The sequence below is a fragment of the Gossypium hirsutum genome, chromosome A04 (genome assembly GCF_007990345.1).
Source record: "Gossypium hirsutum isolate 1008001.06 chromosome A04, Gossypium_hirsutum_v2.1, whole genome shotgun sequence".
NCBI classification, from domain to species: domain Eukaryota; kingdom Viridiplantae; phylum Streptophyta; class Magnoliopsida; order Malvales; family Malvaceae; genus Gossypium; species Gossypium hirsutum.
Genome location: NC_053427.1, coordinates 13,080,180 through 13,101,590, shown reverse-complemented (window position 1 = coordinate 13,101,590; position 21,411 = coordinate 13,080,180). Strand labels below are relative to the sequence as shown.

The following is a 21,411-nucleotide window of genomic DNA, read 5'->3' as shown; positions in this document are numbered from 1 at the left end:
TTACAATTTGTTTGTTTTAGTAAAAATATATGTCCGTCCAGTGTGTGGAGGAATTTGGCGGTAAAATAAAATAAAATGTGATTGGTGAAAAAATTTGGTAATTAAATTGATAGAATTTAAAAATATAGAGAATTAAATTTATTAAAATTTTTAAAATTAATTAAATTGATAAAGTATGTAAATATTGAGAATTAAATATGTAATTATAAGTTTATAACAATTAAAAAAAAATCATATAAACATATACAAGAAATGCCATAATTGGATTTGGAAACACAAGAAAAGAGTAGAAAAAGAAACAGAAAAATAAATTCAATATTTGCTTATATTCAAAAAGAAAAATGCAATACATATACTAACTATTTTACGTACAGCCTATACATTCAAACATTTTTACTTCTCTCAACTTGTCTTGCTTTTGCTGCCTTTCTTCATTTATCATGCCTTAATGACCGGTCTCTGCTCTGTCTTCTTCGTCTTTTTCCTTTGTTCCTCATCTCCATTCTCTGCGTTAACGAGCTTCCTTTTCGTGGCGGAAGTTTCAGCTCCAGATTGATTATTCAGAAATCGGTTGATAGTACCTCTAAGAGTCATATTAGGAAGAATATCATCAGCCACAATTTGTCTTCTGCAAACACAGGTAGCCATTGAAACAATGCGATCTCTCACGCATTTTTCACAGAAACTAGCGAAACAGCACCTCGTCAAAACAGCATCTTCCAGTACTTGTTTGCACAAAGGGCAGTGAAGTTCGGGTGGTACTGTCGTGGAATTACAGCTACTCGAAGTTGTTGAAATCGAAGCGTACGAAATCCCAGAGCTTTTAGAGCTCGAATCGGATGTGTTGGAAGCCCTTTTACGGTCAAATTTAGGGTCACCGTTAGTAGGGCAATGGTGAATATAATGTCCACCCACATTGCATCGATGGCAGACATAACTCCGCGGCGGAATTGGCCGCCACTTCCCCAGGGTTTTAACAGATGAAATTTTAAACCTATGGTCGATTTTGGTTTCTTTACAATGGGCATCTCCTGGTTTCGCAATTGAGTTGTTGGAAATAGAAGTAAAATCAAGTCCGAAATCATCGAAATCGAAGCCTTGCTCTTGAAGCTCCTCTTTCACAACAACAGATGGTGAGTTGGTTTGGATATTGGGTTTTTCTTCTCCGCCGATAACGATGGGTAATCCAGGCGGTCGAGGAACACGACGGATCAAAAGGAAAGAGTTTGCGAGGATCAAAGACGAGCCATTGGCCAACTGTTGATCGGTTTTGGCATCGGAGATGAGTAAATCGAAATCGTTGCCATTACCGTAGCGTTTGGAAGCGAAGATTTGGTGTTTGAAATCGGAGAGTGAAATGAAAGGACCGTCGATGGGAAGGGAGTGGGAATCTTTGGAGCTCTTGAACTTGTAATACACCACCGCCATGGATGGAACAGAGGAGTAATGTTTGATGAAAGGAGAGAATTGGGGTTTTCTTTTTTCTCGAGATGTTAGAATGAAATTTGAATTTGGTTTCTACAATTTATAGGGAAAAAAAGAGGGAATTTGGATAACAAGACTTTCATTAACATTTGGATATCAAGACTTTCATTAGCATTTGGATAATAGTAGCTCGGTTTATCTAAATTAATTTTTTTACTTTAGGTTTAGTTTGGTTTAACAAATAATTTTTTTTTAATTTGATCCAATTTAAAAAAATAAATTCGGGCTAGCCTTTTCATATTTTATCTTTTTAGATTTATTTTATTTAAATAATTTTTTTAAATATAATACAATAAACGCATTAAAAACTCTAAAATAAAAATTTTCTAACACATTAAAAAAAACTATTGTAAATAAAATAAATATTTTATTATATTAAAAATAAATATAATAATTGTTATATTGTATTAAATATAATTTTTAAAATTTTATATATTGGGTTGGGTTATTTTGTTTGGTAAGCTTTTTTAGGTTTTGGGTAATGAATTTTATTTGTTATTGGGTTAGTGATTTAATATATATGTATGTATATTGTTAAACTAAGACTTATTTGATAATATGTTTTGATATAACAAATTAAAGTGTTTTTGAATAAAAGTTAAGTTGAACACATTGATAAAATCAATTTGAAATGGTTTCAATTAAATCAAACATTTTTAATCATGTTAAAACTGTTTTTAAACAAGTCAGAATTGTTATACTTTTTAGCCTGGCGTATCGATAGTTTTGAAGATATCGATACTAATTCTAAAATCGATACCAAATTGACATTCTATTTTCATGATTTTTCAAACAATGACAAAAAGTATTGATACCTTTTCAAAAAGTATCTATACCTTTTAGCAAGTATTGATATCTCTGCTCCAACGGTCATTGAAATCTGCATTGATTAAAAAAAATCGATACCCTTTTAGTATGTACCGATATTCGATGTTGCAAGTGAATTGAATGAACTGGTATTTCAATACCAATGGCTATATTCAATTCATCAACAACCACAACAGTTGGAAATCAATTAGACATTATAAATACCATCTTCCAAAGGTCCTACAACAACATGAGACATGTGTAAAGCTTAAAGACCGATCAAAACATCCTAAGAGCTTAAATTATTTCATACCTTTTCTTCTGAACACTTGTGAGCTTTTATTGAATTCATTTAGCTAAAGTGTTCTTCTTTGTATTAGTGCTTAATTGGCAAACATTTTGATCTTGGAATGGTTACTTCTTAGTTTACTTATTTGTTTTCTTTGAGAGAGGGTTAATTCTTAAGGTTTGAGTAGAAACCTTAAGGGAGTGCAATCTTAAGATTTTGGGGCATAAATCTTAAAGGAGTTGTAAGGTTAAACTTTATCCTCAAAGGTTACCAAATTAGTGAATTTGGGAAAATCTTTAGTTGTGGTAAGCTAAGGTAGTGGAGTAGGCAATTTGGGCCGAACTATTATAATTCATTGTGTTCTTTGTTGCCCAATTTTTATTGCTTCCACCACAACATCTCAAAGGCCAATTCAACTTCCCTATCGGCGATCTCAAGTTGGTCCTTCCGAACTAACATATATATAATTATTATTTAATATACAATTAATATAATTATTTTTTATAACATAATATCTTTGGATCGAGAAAATCTTGCCCAAGATTCAGTCCATATAGAAAACGAACCTTAAATTTTACCCAAACTCATTTTTAGGCATTGTATTTTTGCCCAAACTCCCTCAGTTTTTGAGTTGGCATTCAAGCTTGGACAAATGACCTGACTCATGAGCAGGTGTAATTTGGAGTATACAAAAGATAATTTAGTCAATAAAATATAATGATTTTTTATAACATAATATATATGATATAATATAGTAGCATTTTTCACAAAAATGGAAAGTAACCATTTTTTTTTGTTTAAAAAAGGAGCATTTTAGACTATTACATGATAATTAATCTAGGAATAGATAAACCGGTAAGGTCTTCATGCAACACATTCAGAGCAAAATCAAGGGTTTTAGACCAAAGGTGAAAGCAAATGTCCATTCCTTCTACAACCTATGCTAAACAATCAACAAGCCTATTGTATTCCCAATACACATGAGTTAAGTTGACATTCCAATCATACCTCAACAAATCTCGAATCATATTTACAGCATGCGATTCCAGCTGGTTAAACATCAAGTTCCCCTAAATATGGTGTAATGCTTCCAAACAATCTAATTTTAATAACACATCTTGACAACCAAGGTTCTAAGCATGTTCAAGACCATCAAGTTTGTCCTAGACTTCTACCTCACATTCTTTACACAGCCCTATGTTCCTAGCAAATCCTAGAAACCACAAACTATCTGCATCTTGGATCACATCATTAGCCTTACCTATTATGTATAGAAAATTTTGACCACTATCAAGCTATGTATAAGCCTGTAAGGAAAAAAAACTCATGGCACCATTTGTGAAAGTCCATCGAGATAGTAAACACGTGATTTTTTGCACTGTTCTTGTAATGTGATTCACTTAGCCTTTCTAGTGTATTCTGTGTAATTTGTATGGCAAGAGTTCTTTATAGTCTCATTGATGTATCCAATGTTACTTGTGCGGGAGATAATGGTTAGTCGCTTGTGTGGTAAGTTTCGCATATGTTTTGAGAGTTCTTTATCAGATAAAGTCCGTACTAAAATATGTTATGTCTAAAGTTAATTTCGCTTGATTAGTATTTAAATGTAATCGAGTGTATATTAAGGGAAGTTCCTGAAAGAAAGTATATATGTGCATGTGTATATGTTGATTAAAGAACGTATCACGACACAAAGTTTCCCAATTGACAAGGCTGATCCCCTTTGGGTCATCTGTCTTTCCCCACACAAAATTACGTAACAATATTTCCATATTCAGCAAAGCCTATTAAGGAGAACTATTGTTTGCATTACATATATCGTTATAGAAGCTAACATCGCCTTTACAAGGGTGATACACCCTGCAATAGACAATGTATTTTCTAAACCACATAACTATAAGTCTCTTTGGTTATTCATTTGTGCAATAGGGGAACTCCCAAATATTTTTCAAGATTATCAACAGTAGCAAAGCCCAATCTAATTGTTCACATGTGTAATGTTATGTCTATCTATTATTTTCACATATTGCTCACAAAAAGATCAGTTAATAGATTTGATGGATGATGTTTGCAGTAAGACTAAAATTTTGAAATTCAAAAAATATAGTCGCTAAGAATCATCCAATTGGTGAACTGGACTAAATCTATAACTTTAGGCATAATACAGGACTAATGACATAATTGAACCAAATAGATTTAATTGTTACTATTGGGTTAGGACTAAAATTTCAAAATCCGAAAAGTAAAAGGACTAAAATTGATCAAATTAAAATGCAGATACTAAATCCACAGTTTACGTAAAGTACCGAGTCTAATAGTAGAATTTAACCTTTATTTTTTTCCTTTTTCAAATAACAATATAAAAAGGAGTAAACTACACAGATAGTCACACAATCCAAACTACGTACCGGATAGTCACACAATCCGAACTACGTACCGTGGATGCTTGAATTGCAAACTTTTTTATTTTGAATGTCTAGAATGAAAATTTTGATAGTTGAGTGACTATATGTGTAATTTACCTTATAAAAAATTTTATTAAATTTTAATTTCCAGTAATCTTCTTATTTAAAAAAAATCAAAATTTTAGACAAAAATTAGACGCTAACTATAGTAAAAACTTTTTTAAATGAGAATCACTGGAACCAAAATATTTCCAACTTTTGGATCAAAATGAATGTATATCCAATCTCACTAAAATAAAATGTTTAGTTTCCAGTTTTTTTTTTATGATTTAAATAAGGATATAAAAAATTTGTAGAATTCTAATTTCCAATTTTTTTTGGAAAATATATATTGACTAAAAAATATGAAAATTTATTTGATACATTGTCAGTGGAGATTGTAGATTCCACAAGCAAAGTTAGGGATTGCCAAGTATCCTATAAGAATATAGTCAAATATTAAAAAATGTGACACATGAAATTTTTTAAGATTATTTATAGAATAAAAAATTATACTGACAATAAACTAAATACTAACCCTTGATTATTTATTATTATTCAATATAGTTTAATTATAAATAGTATAAGCATGTTACTTCATAATATTATTTAATATAATATCCATACTTCCCCTCATTTTTTAAAAAGAGGATCTTCATAATATTTCTTAAAAATTAAGATAAAAATATTAATAATAGTTTAATTAAGTAATAAATGCCCTTTTAAAAAAAATCATTGAATTAAGCCATTATTTTAAAAACTTACAAGACTAGACTAACTTTACCAAAACGTTGCCAACTATCAACACTAGAGGTGACAACAACAATATTTTTTAATATCTATATATAAAATATTATAAAAACTTTTTTTTCTCTTTTATAATTTTTTAATTCCACATGAAATATTAATATCGATCTATTTTTTTAATTTATAAATAGGACTCAAAGGTATATGATAATTTTCCATTTATTTGTGAAATTAAATTCTTTTTTGTTGTTAACGCACCAAATAATTATTTATAGAAATTATATAGTTTTGACATATAAATAGAAATTTATATTATATTTTTATATGAAAAATTGATACTATATTTATATTTATAATTAATATAAGATATGACATAAGAAGATAAATGATCGAATACAATTCTAATTAATATAGTTTTTCTTTTATCACAAAAAATTGAATTCTAATTAATAAAAAGGGGAAATTTACCCTTAAGTTAAATAGTCAACCATCATTATTTTTCTTTTTCTATTTAGATAAATTACAATAATATGGTAAAGCCCGAACAACTAACGCGATTAATACAATTCAAACTCAGGCCATACCTAGGACGGTGAACATTCTTAACCATCAAACTACCGCATAGGATTCATGATTATTTTTCTTAATACAGTATGTAATGTTTTATTTATTTCAACGAAAATTTTTATTTGTTAATTAATTAGATAAAAATTACTAATTTAAGTGCATGCATAGGATAATTATATTCAAAGAAATGTGATTTGGAATGATTATATACTTTTTCAAAAAAATCATCAGTATTGGCCTACGGTTCAAGAATTTAATATCTATATATAAAATATTATGTGTTACTACATGTGTAAGTTTGTCTTCTTTTTTTTTTTAATTAAGTTTATATATAATCATATCTCATATACCATATCGCTTAAGAAAATAAGCAGTAAATGAATTATGAGTCTATATATGCCTATATCCAACATCCCACATCGCTTAAGAAAACATGTGAAACCCTGAAATCACCTAGTCTCATAATTTTTCAAATTCGGTAAATTTTTTAAAAAAAAATGGTGTTTTTTTAGTAATTTAGTTTAATCCTTGTACTTTTTGGACTTTTAAAATTTAAAACATTTACTTTTAATTTCAAGAATGTAGTCCCTTTGTTTGATTTTAAAAATTAAAGTCCAATTGATAGTACTATTAATCGATTTTCGTTAAATTTAGATATGTATCATCAATTGGACTTTAATTTTTAAATGAAACTTTGAATATTAAAACACCACATATTTAAATTTAATGAAAATCTATTAAGAGTTTTATAAGCTTTAATTTTCAAATTAAACAAATAGAAAAAAATGAAATTCTTGAAAATAAAAGTAAAATGCTAAATTTCAATAGCCCGAATAGAATAGGGACTAGAGTAGGAGTGAGCAAAACTTGATTCGATTAAAAAAATCGTATTCTAAGTTAATCAAATCGAATTATTCGAATTATTCAAGCCAGCTCAAATAAGTAATTTGAATTTCGATTCGAATCGAGTTTTACAATTCGAATAACTCAAATAATTCAAATAATAGGTTGATATAAATACCCTTTTGGTCCCTGCCAAGTTTGAAAATGAGCACATTGGTCACCCCCTCAACAAAAATTACAAAAAAATAAAATAATTTTAAAATTTTAAAATTTTAAAATAATTTTTAAAATTCAAAATATTTATAAAAATTCTAAAATTTATATTTTTTTAAAAATTATAAAATATTATAAAAAATATATAAAGAAATTAAAACATTAAAAATTTCTAGAATAATTATTTTTAAACCTAAATAAGTTAATTAAAGATTTAAGTTTACCATATTAAAGTATTTTTTTATTTTGTTTTGAAAAAAGTTATTAAATATATATGGTTTCAATTTTATGTGCTATAACATGAATTAGTTATACTATAACAATATGTTAATTTGACATGTTTAATTTTTTAATTTAACCCAATTTGACTTGACTTGAATTTCATTTCACTCTGACTCTATTCGAAAAAATTTCTAATCAAGTTAGGATAATAAAATAGGACTCGTCAACTCAAAATTTTTTCACTCGATTCAATTGAATGCTCACCCTTATATCGGAGTAATATTTAGACCTTAAAATATATACATATTATTTGCAAATAACAGAGACAGTTAAGCTAAGCCATGGAATTATTCTAAATGACAATAGTACCCTTATTGAGTTAACAATTTTACTGGTCTCATGTTTGTCGTAGTATAAAATGCAAAATTACTACTACAATAACTGTCAATCCTTTCGTAATCAAATTCAGACAAACAAACTCCCTTCAATTCAAGTCATTTCATTCACATTCCTTCTTTATTGTTTCTTCTTCCATTGGAAATTTCCAGGAAAGTTCTTTTCTTCTTTCTTAATGGTGGTGGTGGTTTGGGTTATTGAAAGTGACTGAAAACGCTAAGGATCTTTTCTTAATAAGTTGGAATATAAAGATGATTTTAGAAATGGAATTCATGGAGGTTTCAATAATGCATCACATTGGGTTGATTTTTATGCTGCTTTGGCTGCTCTCTTGCTTCAATCTTTGCAATGCAGTTGCTTATTTTGTCTCTCTCGTTTATCTCTACTCGGTAATTTCAGAAATTTCTTTTGATTTTTTTATTGGATTTTTTTGTTGCGCAAATTTCAGTTAGTTTATTCATTTCTTTGTTGATTGAAGGTTCATGCAAGGTATATAATGAGATTGAGGAAGAAATTGGAGTATGAGGAAAGAAAGCAATCTTATAGGAGAAGGGTAATTTTCAGTGTCTTTCTTTCTTTCTTTTTTTCTTTTAATATTCTATAGATTTGTAATATTCTGATTGTGTTTGTTTTATTTATCAGTCATTTTAGATATAATTTTGCATCTGGGTAATTCTTATTCATGATTAATGGAGTTTTTGCTTTCTTTACATTGGCTCTAATGGGTTAATTTATTTTCTTTTATGTTGGTTTAATGGAGATGGGTTCAAGTTTTCGATTCTTGATTTTGATATTGTAATATTATCTGTCCCTTGAATGCTTTGTTGGCCTTATCTTTTATCTTCAGGTGTTTTCGGAATCGGAGTCGGTTCGTTGGTTAAACCATGCTGTTGAGAAGATATGGCCGATTTGTATAGAACGGATTGTGTCCCAGAAGATTCTGCTTCCGATCATACCGTGGTTCTTGGATAAGTACAAACCATGGACTGCTGTATGATTTTTTTTCTTTCTTAGTAATTAACAATACCGACATTCGTGTTTAGGCCTGTGAATGTTACTTGCAATGACCAATAGATGATCTATTTCGATCCACTTTGTGAGCTTTTGATGTTATACATGCAGAAAAAAGCTGTGGTTCAGCACTTATATTTAGGAAGAAATGCACCGTTGTTTACAGGGATTAGGGTTCTTCACCAATCCCCGGATGACGACCACTTGGTACTTTCTGTGATTTCCAGTCTCGAATTGTATGGTGGTAGAAATTACAATAAAATGCATGCAGGTAATGGAGTTGGGAATGAATTTTCTCACAGCGGATGACATGAATGCAGTTCTTGCTGTGAAACTAAGGAAAAGATTGGGATTCGGGATGTGGGCAAAGTTGCATATAACAGGCATGCATGTTGAAATTAAGGTACCGATAAATACATGACTGTTATTTTCGCCATAGTATTGACTATCAATGTTTAAGAACTGTAGGACTGCATCTGGATATATGTACATAAGTGTCAGATTGCATTAAGATTCAAGACATGGCATTACTTAGTTCTAACTCCATTTTTTTGCAAATATATATTTCTTTTAAGTTGTCATTATTTAATTTCCGTTATTACTCTTTTCGTTGTCCTTTCTTTGGTCTTGCAGGTTAAAATTGGGGTGAAGTTTCTCAGGCAGTGGCCTTTCCTTAGTCGTCTGCGATTATGTTTTGTGGAGCTTCCATATTTCCAGATGACTGTGAAACCTATCTTTAATCATGGACTTGATGTTACCGAAGTTCCAGGAATTTCTGCATGGCTTGTAATAATCATTTCCTTTAGGCTAAATCTTTATCTTCTCTTTTTATTCTCTCGTCTTTTCTCTGAGTCATATTGTGTATCCCCTTTTTCTAGGATAAGCTTCTCTCTCTAGCATTTGAACAGACACTCGTTGAGGTCAGTTTTGTCAACTTTGTGCACCAACCATTTTCTCATGCAAACAAGTTGCATTTTCAGATGCAATTAGCTCTAAATGTTTCCTTGTTTTGCAGCCAAATATGCTCGTTGTTGACGTTTTGAAGTTTGCTTCACCCCAGCCAGGTATTTCTGATTTCATAACCGATTAATGATTGTTGCGAGTTAATACGTGTTACTGGTTATGTACTCCAGAAAATTGGTTTACTGTTAATGAGAATCAACCTCGTGCTCATGCCAAGGTTGAAGTTGTCGAAGCAGCAGATATGAAACCTTCAGATTCTAATGGTTAGCTATAAATCCCGTTTCTCAACTTTCCCATTATGTATTGTCTGGTTTTACAGTCAATGATGGGAACTGGATACAAGTTTTCAGGATTGGCTGATCCATATGTGAAGGGACAACTTGGCTCATATAGATTCAAGACGAAGACACATAAGAAAACTTTGTTTCCAAAATGGCATGAGGAATTCATGATCCCCATCTCCTCATGGAGGTCACCTAATTTACTAGTTATCGAAGTTCGCGATAAAGATCATTTTGTCGATGATACCCTTGGGTTTGTCTCTGAACCTCTATAATAACTGCATTCTGTACTCATGTTTGAATTCTTTGAATGGCATCTTCTTTCCGATTACCTTGGCCTCAACACTTCAAGAAAATTGTGAAATGCACATGTTTCCATATCTTATATTTAATTCTATGAAAATGGATCTATTCTTTGCCCCGGTTTTACACAATTGTGGCATTGTTGCAATTGAAAAAAAAAAGGGATTTGTTACCAGTAGTAATCCGTGAGGCTTGCGATTATTAATTGTTGCTTTGTGATCTTAATGTTCATTTCCTCTTAGGTTGCCGTTGTTGCTTAATCATACTACTTAGTTTTGGATCTTATTGGACATAATAATTTAATTTGCTACAATTTACAGTAAATGCACAGTGAATATCCATGATTTTCGTGGTGGCCGGAGACATGACATGTGGTTAACTCTTCAAAGTGGTAAAACCGGAAGGTTGCATCTTGCAATAACCGTGGTTGAAGATAACACTAAGGTAACTTATTCTAACTTCTCTTTGCAATCTTAAATATGAAAAATGCTTTTAAGAAGTAAAGAGTAGTGTGTCAAAACTTAAAATCGAGTCTGTGGACAATTTACACAGGGAAATAATGGCACAGTTGATGCCGAAGCATTAAACAAAGAAGACACACAAAAAGCCTTACCAGCTAAAGCTTCTGATAAAGGTTCATCCTCACCTGTACCCTTGAAGAAACCTCAGAACTTACCAGATCATTTTGAGCCTATAAACATTGAAGGACAACAAGAAACCTCTATATGGGTTCACCAGCCAAGAAGTGAAGAACCGAGAAAAGGGAAGGGTAGGAGCAGTGAAACACAGATTGATGGGGCGTCTACTGATTCTTTTGGCGGTACCCTTTCAGGAGGATCTGAATCCCCTAAAAGTGACAGCAGCAGTTCCCCCGAAGCGAAAATAAACCGAGTTAAGCGCGGTCTTCAGAAGATAAGTTTGGCATTTAACAGTTCCAAAAGTCACTCGGACAGCCTAGAAGAGGTGGTTCAAACTCCAAATTCTAACCTCAGAGCTGTTAATGACAAGGAAGATGCTGTGAAGTTAGCCCCAGATGACAATCTTCCAGTACCTTCGACCGAAAAGGTCTCAAACAAAGAAAGCTCGAGTTCTAATGAAAGCAGCTCCGAAAGCCCTAGCAGAATGAAAGGTATGGCAAAGAGTTTTCTAAAACATGCCGAGAAATCTGCTAGTCGGCTCAAATGTGTTCTTTCCATTAAAGGAAGCAAATTACTTGAATCATCTATGGTCGACCAAGAGTTTACGCTAGAATCCGAATCCTCTGGTGATGAATCAGTGTCATCCCCCGCGAACAAGAGATTACCAGCGGCTTCCAATCCTGTTTCCACAGCTTCGAGTGGCAATACCGAAACTCAGAAGCTTGACATCGTGCTGGATTCAAGCAACCAAGTTGATCAAGCAATCACGATTGAGCGACGAAAAGAAGATAATAATGAGGTGAACAACTCCAATAAACTCAGTAATGCAGTGACTGATCAGTCTTGGAGATTAAAGTTCCTAAACCATACTTGGAGTGTAAGAAACAAGTCCAGAAGAAATTCTATGGGGGATAAATAAAACATGGTTAATATATATATATTGAAAAAAGGCCTCTGAACTTTACTGCTTTATTAAGATAAGTCCTTGTTTACACTTAAATAATCCTTTTAGGTTTATACTTAAGTAAGCTCTTATTTCAAGGGAAAGGTTGATTTTTGTTGGGGGTTATTTAGTTATAATTGAAGTTAAAGGGCTTATTTGAGTATAAGTGAAAAAGTTTAGGTTTAGCTATAAAATATTAAAGTAAATTTTGAAGAATAGTGGTAGTGGTACAGCAAGGGTAGTCAATACCATATAAATATGTGTAAAACGACGTGGTATTAGTACCACAATGTTTCGATTTTTGTATGTACCTATATATGTCGTGCAATCTGTACTATGTTCATACTAGTTATACAAGATTTTGCTCTGGCTTTTTTTTTTTTTTGCTTTTCTTTAAGATCATTCAATTATTTGATAGGTAAAAGTACACCATTAATCAATTAACTTTAATTTTAATAACAAAATAATAAATTTAACTTTTAAAAAATAACAAATGTAACAATTTTCCATTATAGATGGAACAGAAAGTTAACTTGACATTTAACCTGTCACGTTGAAGTGCTTGTTGTCAATTAAACAGTCCAATTTAAGAACCTTAGTTGGGCAGTAGAATAAGAAGAAGAGAAAAAGAAGAAAAAGAGGAGGAGAAATGGAGACGCTGACTTAGATTCCGGTGTGGGCAATTTAAGGGAAAGCAGAAGAGAACACCCAGGCAATGGCCATAACAATTAATAGCGGCAATGGAGGAGGCAAGTGAAGAAAAGAAAGGAGGCGGCGGCGGAAAGAAAGAAGGGACCAATTTGCTCGGACCTGCAACCTTCTCGGAACTCCCTAACGGCAGACTCAAGTGCGTTGAAACAGGCCACGAGATGGCCGTCAAAGATAAGGATTCCTATGCTCACAGCAAACGTTTTTGTCTAGGCCTTATCGACTTTGCTTTGTCTCACTCTAAGCCCCCTCTCAACTTGTTCAAACAAGACCCTCTTTCCAGGTAAATGAACCAACAAAAACCCAATGCCTTCCTCATTTTTTTATTACCTTAATTGAACCTATTGCTTTGTTTTTTTCTTAACCAATTCTCTTGTTGTTAACTATTTTATGTTAAATGAAGAAAAGGGTTAACAAAGATTGAAACTTTTAGCTAAAGTAAACTATTTTATGGTGACCCAGAATCAAATAAGTCGAAAAAAAATTATGTTTTTGAGTTAGAAATTGGAAATTTTCCCAAATATTTTCAAGCTGAAAATAAGGGTAGTGGGGAGTTACAATATTCTCTAGAAATCTATAGGCCGATTACCAATGCCAAGATTCTGTTTGGAGGTTTCAGACTTTCATTATAGAGAATTTTATTAGGGTGAATCTAGAGCTATAATAGAGATGAGTTTAGGTTTATCTCAAAATTCAGAGTTGGGCTTGAGTTAGATTAGGTTTCCACTGCTTGGCACATTAGTTAGTTATCTGGTTTTATCATTTGTTCGGTTAGGCCTATAACGGAAAATATAAATGATTGATTTATCATTTTTCGATAACATTAATAATTAATTTGTCATTTTTTAAAAATTAAGTGATTATTTTGTTATTAAAATTAAAGTTAAGTGATTGTTAGTATATTTTACCATTGTTTGATTTTTTAATTTATTTCTAATACATTGTCTATATTTTTTTTTTCATAATTGTATGTAAAAGTAGGTTTGTTATGTTATTGAATTTTTTTAACAAAGTTTATAGCATTGAGTTTAAGGTTAACCAAAACTTGATTCAATTTGAAAAAATAAAAAAAAAATTAAATTTTGAGTTAATCGAACCGACTCAAATAACTTGATTCGAGTTGAATTTCACAATTTAAATTACTCGAATAATTCAAATAACATATTAGTGTAAATACCCTTTTGGTCCTTGTCAACTTTGAAAATAAGTAAATTGATCCTTCTCTCAACAAAAATTACAAAAAAATAAAAAAATAATTTTAAAAAATTCAAAATAATTTTTAAATTTCAAAATATTTGTAAAAATTTCAAAATTTACATTTTCAAAAAATATAAAAATTCTAAAAAATATAAAAAGGTTAAAATTTTAAATTTTTTTAAAATAATAATTTTAATTGTACCCTACTCATAAATCCGCGCATGCTTTCATACAATTTGATTCAAAATTATCTATTTTTGAAACAGAAATTAAAATAGCCGATCTTTTAGCTCCTTATCGTCATGGAGGAAAAATCGAACTATTTTGGGGGGGGCTGAGTAGGTAAAACAATTCTCATTATGGAATTGATCAACAACATTGCCAAAGCTCATAAGGGCGTATCCATATTTGGCGGAATAGGTGAACGGGCTTGTGAAGGAAATTATCTTTACATGAAATGAAAGAATATGGAGTAATTAATGAACAAAATCTTGCAGAATCAAAAGTGGCTTTAGTCTACGGTCAGATAAATGAACCACCAAGAGCTCATATGGGAGTTGGATTGACTGCACTAACTACGGTGGAATATTTATGAGATGTTAATGAACAAGACGTACTTCTATCTATAAACAATATCGCGGGATCCGAAGGATCTGCCTTATTGGGTAGAATGCCTTCCGTTGTGGAATATCAGCCCACCCTTAGTACCGAAATGGAATTAGTTATTTTTATTATTTTGCTTTAAATTTTTTTCAAATATATATAGTTTCAAATTTATGTGCTTTAACATAGAATTAGTTATACTGTAACAATATTTTTATTTGACATGTTTAATTTTTTAAATATAACTTGAATAATTTTACTTGATTTGACTTGACTTGAATTTTATTTCACTTGACTCTGATTTGAAAAAATTTCAAATTGAGTTAAGATTATAAAATAAGACTCGCGAACTTGAAATTTTTTCACTCAATCGAACACTGAATTAATTAATAATTAATTATAGATATATACAAGTCATGTTAATAATTCTTTTATATATATATTTATATATTTGCAACGTGTTCATATAATTTATTGCTTCAGGTTGAGTGTTTTTATTGATTTTTTTTAATCTCAGTTCGTCTCATTTTATTTATTTAAGATATTAGAATGTAATAAAGTAATTAAATAATTTTTAATGGAGATTTAATTCTTTTAAAAATTATTACTTAATAAATTTTATTTTTTAAAAGATGCATTTAAAGTTATTGTTTTGCTTGCTGACTTAATTTACAATCCACATTCAAAATGTTGAAATATAAAATATTTAAATAATTATTAAGTAATAAATTTTATAAAATTAAATCTCTATTAGTTTTAAATGATGTTAGTAAACTTTTTATTATTATTTATGATGTGTTTGAAAATTTTAATTGATTTAACAATGAGTTTAAACAATTAACCCAAATAATTGTGAATAAATTTAATTTTCATTATTAATAAAATTTGAAAAATTAATTATTATTTAATAAAAATTGAATTTTAAATTATTTTTTACTATTAATCAAATAATTAAAAAAATAAGAGAGGAATATTTCTATTTATAGTTGAGCTCCTTTAGATTTAACGGTGTAAATTGAAATACCTCAACGATTAAGATTAATTCTCATCTACAATAAGAAATTTATAAAGGATTAAAACTCTATACATCTTTATCCTCCAGGGTTTACAATAATTATCCTAATAAAAATAAAATTTACCTAGTATTTACATTTTACTTAAAATTCAAATAAATGAACCTTCAGTTTCTTCCAAGCAATGTGTCAGTCATACCTCACCAAATGACCCCAATAAATAAGAGGGATTAAAGAGTGCCTTGATTCTGCAGCTTGTGACACAAGGAACAACCTAATGTCCACACATTTATTATAATCAACAACCTTAAAATCCAGAGATATTCCAACTAAATAGGTAATATGTTCATCTTCGACATTTTTTTAGGCCTTATTATTATAATATTTGTTATTAACATTCATCCCTCCCTTTTAACTTCAGAATCTGAAAGCGTACTAAACCACAAACTCGGGCCATTCTCAAAAACTACCCTCAACCTCTTATTCTAACAAATCATCATTATCATTTGCACTGCTGACAGAATGAGGAAAGAGCTATGGATCTCGCCATTAAAACTAACTTGATTCCTGAATTTGAAATAACCCTCCCAACAGTGAAACCAATCTTCCTAACAAATATTGTGATAGTCATGGCACTTAAAACCCTACACTCCAATCCCAATTCACTTAGCCCTTCAGCTATCACATCTACTCCACTGGAGTTGGTCTTACTATAACAACCATTAGACCCCATTCTCTTTCACATCTTGTAACGCACCAATAATTTCGGTGTTATTAAATATATAAAATGTTGGTAATATAAATACAAAATTTTCTGTGAGAATAAATTAATATTGCTCATTAAGGCATTAAAAAGTGATAAAATTATAAATTGCAAATTTTGGGTATGGATTAAATTGAAATTGGATAAGCAATTGAAAAGATTAGACGGGTAAATTATTCAAATTAGCAAGTTAAGCAAGACCATAAGGGAATAAAATATATGAGGACCTCAAGCGATATTAAACCGTGAGAAATGGAATTTTACCTAACTAGGAATATTCCCGCACGATGTGCGAGTTATTTTTTTTTAATGTAAAAATTTTATTTAATGTTCGTAAACTTAATTTAATTCAATAAAATTAGAATTATATTTTTATATTTTTATTTGATTGTAATTAAATAAATCATATATTTGATAAAAATAAATTTATATTTAATTAACAAATAACGAGGAATTCTTTAAACGTAGCACAAAGTGCATTATAATTATTAACTACTAGTTATTATTAAATGATCGGTATTTAAAAAAAAAAGATTTAACCCTCAATTTAATTTATCACTTTTTTTAACTTTTAAAATTATATTATTTGTCAAATTATCCAAAATGAATTTATTAATTTTGTTAATGTGGCATACGCGTTAATTGCCATATATATGCCACTTACGCAATTAATTAATTTTAAAAAATTAAAATGATAAAAAAATTTAAAAAAATTATTAAAATTATTTAGAAGATATAATATTAAAATAATTTTTTAATTTTTTTAAAAAATTAATTAATTGCTAACATGTCATACACGCGAACATCCACATGTATGACATGCGACCATTCACATGTATGACACGCCACCAAAGTTAACAAACGTTAACTTTTCCATCTATTTTTTGGGGTGAATTGACAAACAATGTGTAACACCCCATTCTCGACCTGATCACAGGGTCTGAGCTACAGGATGTCACATTCATTGCTAGAGTAACCACAATTAATCGTAACATAATTTCTATTGATTTATCACATTATATCCATTGACATGATCATTACATCATTATTTTATAATATAATATCCTATCAGGGGTTTATACAAGCTTACGAAAGCTATTTTCATAACCCAGGTTATTGGAGTACTAAACTGCAAAGTTTCAAAACATTTCAAGTTGGAGTCGCAACTTTAGGGGTGCGATGTCATAACCTCCAAAATAAGTGAGGACTAAAATGTGAAGTTTCCAAACTTTATCGAATTGGCGTTGTGAATCAACAAGGGGCGTTGCAATGTTGAAAGCTAGTGTTGTGACATCCATGGGGTGGTGTCGCGACTCTGTAGGTAGAATACAACAATTTCAATCCTATTTGGTTTCAACCATCATTTAACAAAATAAGCATAATCTCAAGACTCAAAATGACATCAACAACATATATATGTTCAATTTCATGGTTCAACCCAAATAGGCATCAGTTATGTATAAACTATTACATTATCATTCATCCATTACTCAAGTACACAAAATAGGCCATTTGCAACCTAATAATCGGTTCAACCCTAGGTACCCGCCATTTTTCAAATTATAAAGAACCATAAAAACTTTATAGAGTCGAAGATTGTTGATTGGATGCTGAATCAAGTCTTGGGACTTCGAGATCCACCTAAACTTGTGCACAGAATAAACAGACCGTACGCTGAGCGGTAAAGCTTAGTGATACTTTCATAATTCAAGTCAATGAAACATTAACAAGTGAACACAATCAATTCAAGTCTAATGTTAACTAATTCACATACCATTTATGTCAATAGTTTCCATGAAGACATGACATGAATATATATAGCAAATTTGCACACCAATTCACTAAACATTTGCACTTAAACTTACCATATCATACCATTCAACATTAGGATACCAACATTTTCATTTTATAGCATACCAAATTAAAGCATAATCTAATCCACCAATTCATATGATTATTTCATACCATGCTTTCTAATACTTACATAATCGCTTTCCATTTATTTCAAATCCTACTTATTCATTTTATATCATCATCAATGCGCATATACATAGACATAAATATTCATCACTTTAAATGCTCAATTTCATTTCATCGTTTCAATCACTCTCGGGCCTATTGGCTCGTTCATACTCAAATCAGCCCCTAAGGCTTGTTTAAATTAAATATATGGTCTTTCACATGATGTCATTTTTCCACATATCAAATGTATACACGCATATCATTTCAATTACATTCACTTCACTTATCATGTTACCATTTCATGTTTTTATAACCCTGTCAACCAAACACGGAATTAGAATAGATACATGGATCTAATACTTTGTCACCTCGGGTTGCCTGACAACGATGACTCTGAAACATGTACATATTATCACCATGGGTTACCTGAAAATATGGTTTACATAATTTGATTATTCTGTCATTCCTAGTTGCCTGAAAACGATGACTATATATGAACATTCTACCACCCCAGGTTGCCCGGCAACGATGGTCTCAAATTATTAAACGTGACCTTATGGCATGGCAACTATATCCGACCCTGTACTTACAACTAATAGGGTAATCAATGTTTCATTTACATTATATAACCAATTTGGATATCATAATTACCAATTCACATATAAAACCAATATCACATAGCATAGTTCAAACCATTTTCATTTAACATATTATGTTTCAATTGAATCTTGCTACTTTTTATTTTGTTCAATTCAGCCCACTATCTCGAATTCAATATCAATTATAACAAATAAATTCATATAACCATTATATATTCATCTCGGTTCTCAATCATGCAATACACAAAAATTAAATTGATCTCAAATCATAAAAGTACAAATCGGAATTTCACGTCACTTGTTGAAAACTCTCACTTTTCGTTTCCCCCTCGATTGCTCGATCTCATCTTTAGCTACGCACGATAATACAATAGATAAACAATACCAATTTTCAACCAATTCACATTTAAATACAAAGTCAAGCATATTTAGTATTTTATTCAATTTAGTCTCTAAACTCGGGATATGCATATCTTTTTATATTTAGCATCGAATTAAAATTTGATTTTACATTCTTTCATTAGGGACCCTATACTTTCTATTCCTAACATAATTTCATAATAGATTTTTAATTTATTCAATTTGGCCCCTAATATTACAAAATTAACAACCAAACTTAATAAGATTTACAATTTAGTCCTTATCATAATCTAAACTTAATTCCTATCAATTTCAAGCTTAATTCATCAATTTCTCAACAATGAAAACTTGATAAAGTTTCAACAATTGAACAAACTGACACATGGTCTAGCTAAATCAAGTTCCCATAATCATAAATTTATAAAAAATCCAAAGAAAAATGACTTAGGGACTTAAATGCAATAATGGTAAAATGCACTAAATGGGTTTGAAGCTTTCTCAGTTGTTTAGAAATGGTGGATGGTGAGAATTTAAGGAAGAAGATGATATTTCTTGTAACACCCCTAACCCATATCTGTCGCTGGAATAGGATTATGAAACGTTCTCGTAAAATCGTAACTAAAAACATTCGATTCAAAAAATTTCATAATTCATAGAAATTTCATTCAAACACATGCATATTGTCCCTTATTCGAGCCCTCAAGGCCCAAGAAATACATTAGAATCGATTCGGGACTAATTCTGAAACATTTTGAACCTTAAGGAAAAAGATGAAATTGTTCATAGTGCAGGGGTCATAGGGCCATGTAGACATTCGAAGTAAGGACACACGACTGTGTTCCAGCCCGTGTAACTCTCTAACTTGGGTCACTAATAGTCTCTAAACTAACTAAAAATTTGACTAGGGCAAGCGCACTTATCGAACAATAGTATAGTTATGGTGAGACTGGAAATATCATATCCACAAGGACTAAAAGTACTAGTAATTACTATCTTTTTATTATCTAGCCTAAGAATTAAAGGGATATTTTTAAACTAAGATTAACTATCTAATTAACTAATAACGCGACAGAAATAAAAGTTGGAAAATATTTTTTTTGAAAAACCGATGGAGAAGACAATACGCAAGGAAGAATACACTTAGACTTCACTTATTACTTTTGAATTAGACGATTTATTCACTTGACTTAATCCGTAGAAATCCCTAGCCTATGTTAATATCTCTCTCGAGACTAAAAATAACTGACTCTGGGTTGATTAATTGAAATCTCTTTCTAATTAAAACCCCTATTGTCGCATTAACTTGATCTATAGATTCCCTTATTATATTTGACTCTAATCTGACAGATTTATGTCGTCCTATCTCTAGGATTGCATGCAACTCCGCTTAATTATAGAAGATCTACTATTAAACAAGGACTTTTGCTCCACTGAATAAGCACATCAAAACCTGAATTAATATCTTAGAATATTAAAGCATGGATTAAAACTCATAATTAAGAATAAGAACAAGTATTTATCATATAATTCAAAAGATAATAAGATTAGCCCTAGGTATTTAAGGAATTTAGTTCATAACAATGGGGGAAAACATCTCAAAATTGAGAAAATAACAAAACATAAAGAAACCCAAAAACTTCAGTAGAAATTGAATGGAGATCTTCAGTCTTGAAGTAAATCCTGCTTTCGAGCTGATTCCAATGGCTGTCTTCGAGTATTTTCTACCTTCTACTCTCTGTGCCCCCTTTGATCCTCTTTTTATGTGTTTAAATAGACTTTGGAATGCCCAAAATAGCCTAAAATTAGCCTTTTCTGAGTAGAATTAAAATAGGTCTCGATAGGGACACGGCCGTGTGGCACTCCCGTGTGATGGTGCTCAGGCTGTGTGCAATTTTGATATGGTTTTAAGTCGACACCGCCATGACACACGGACGTGTGGTCTTCTCGTGTGTCTCACACGGGCATGTGGATTACCTGTGTAGAAGTATCTGGGCAGTGTGCAACATTGAAATAACCTATTGTCTGTTTTTGGCCTTTTTCTTGCACTTTTCGCT

At 30.7% G+C, this 21,411-nt stretch overlaps 2 protein-coding genes across 2 annotated transcripts; one reads left to right on the top strand and one right to left on the bottom strand.

Moving 5' to 3' along the window:
* Nucleotides 1-438: 438 nt before the first annotated feature.
* LOC107949872 (E3 ubiquitin ligase PQT3-like) lies at nucleotides 439-1,428 on the bottom strand. The gene has a single exon (XM_016884640.1). The coding sequence runs from the start codon at nucleotides 1,426-1,428 to the stop codon at nucleotides 439-441; it is 990 nt and encodes a 329-aa protein (XP_016740129.1).
* A 6,637-nt stretch (nucleotides 1,429-8,065) lies between these two features.
* Nucleotides 8,066-12,534, top strand: LOC107949598 (C2 domain-containing protein At1g53590). Its single transcript, XM_016884316.2, has 12 exons — nucleotides 8,066-8,402; nucleotides 8,492-8,566; nucleotides 8,861-9,004; nucleotides 9,136-9,231; nucleotides 9,296-9,427; nucleotides 9,658-9,810; nucleotides 9,903-9,944; nucleotides 10,040-10,088; nucleotides 10,158-10,250; nucleotides 10,338-10,521; nucleotides 10,892-11,015; nucleotides 11,124-12,534. The coding sequence occupies exons 1-12, from the start codon at nucleotides 8,265-8,267 to the stop codon at nucleotides 12,126-12,128; spliced, it is 2,235 nt and encodes a 744-aa protein (XP_016739805.1). The 5' UTR covers nucleotides 8,066-8,264; the 3' UTR covers nucleotides 12,129-12,534.
* The last annotated feature ends 8,877 nt before the right edge of the window (nucleotides 12,535-21,411 follow it).

Excerpts from the sequence above, each read along its gene's own strand:
- LOC107949872 (XM_016884640.1), bottom strand. The coding sequence starts at position 1,428 with ATGGCGGTGGTGTATTACAAGTTCAAGAGCTCCAAAGATTCCCACTCC.
- LOC107949598 (XM_016884316.2), top strand. The coding sequence starts at position 8,265 with ATGATTTTAGAAATGGAATTCATGGAGGTTTCAATAATGCATCACATT. Across the intron at positions 9,232-9,295 it reads CCCCGGATGACGACCACTTG|GTAATGGAGTTGGGAATGAA; the intron begins GTACTTTCTGTG and ends AAATGCATGCAG. Across the intron at positions 9,428-9,657 it reads GCATGCATGTTGAAATTAAG|GTTAAAATTGGGGTGAAGTT; the intron begins GTACCGATAAAT and ends TTGGTCTTGCAG.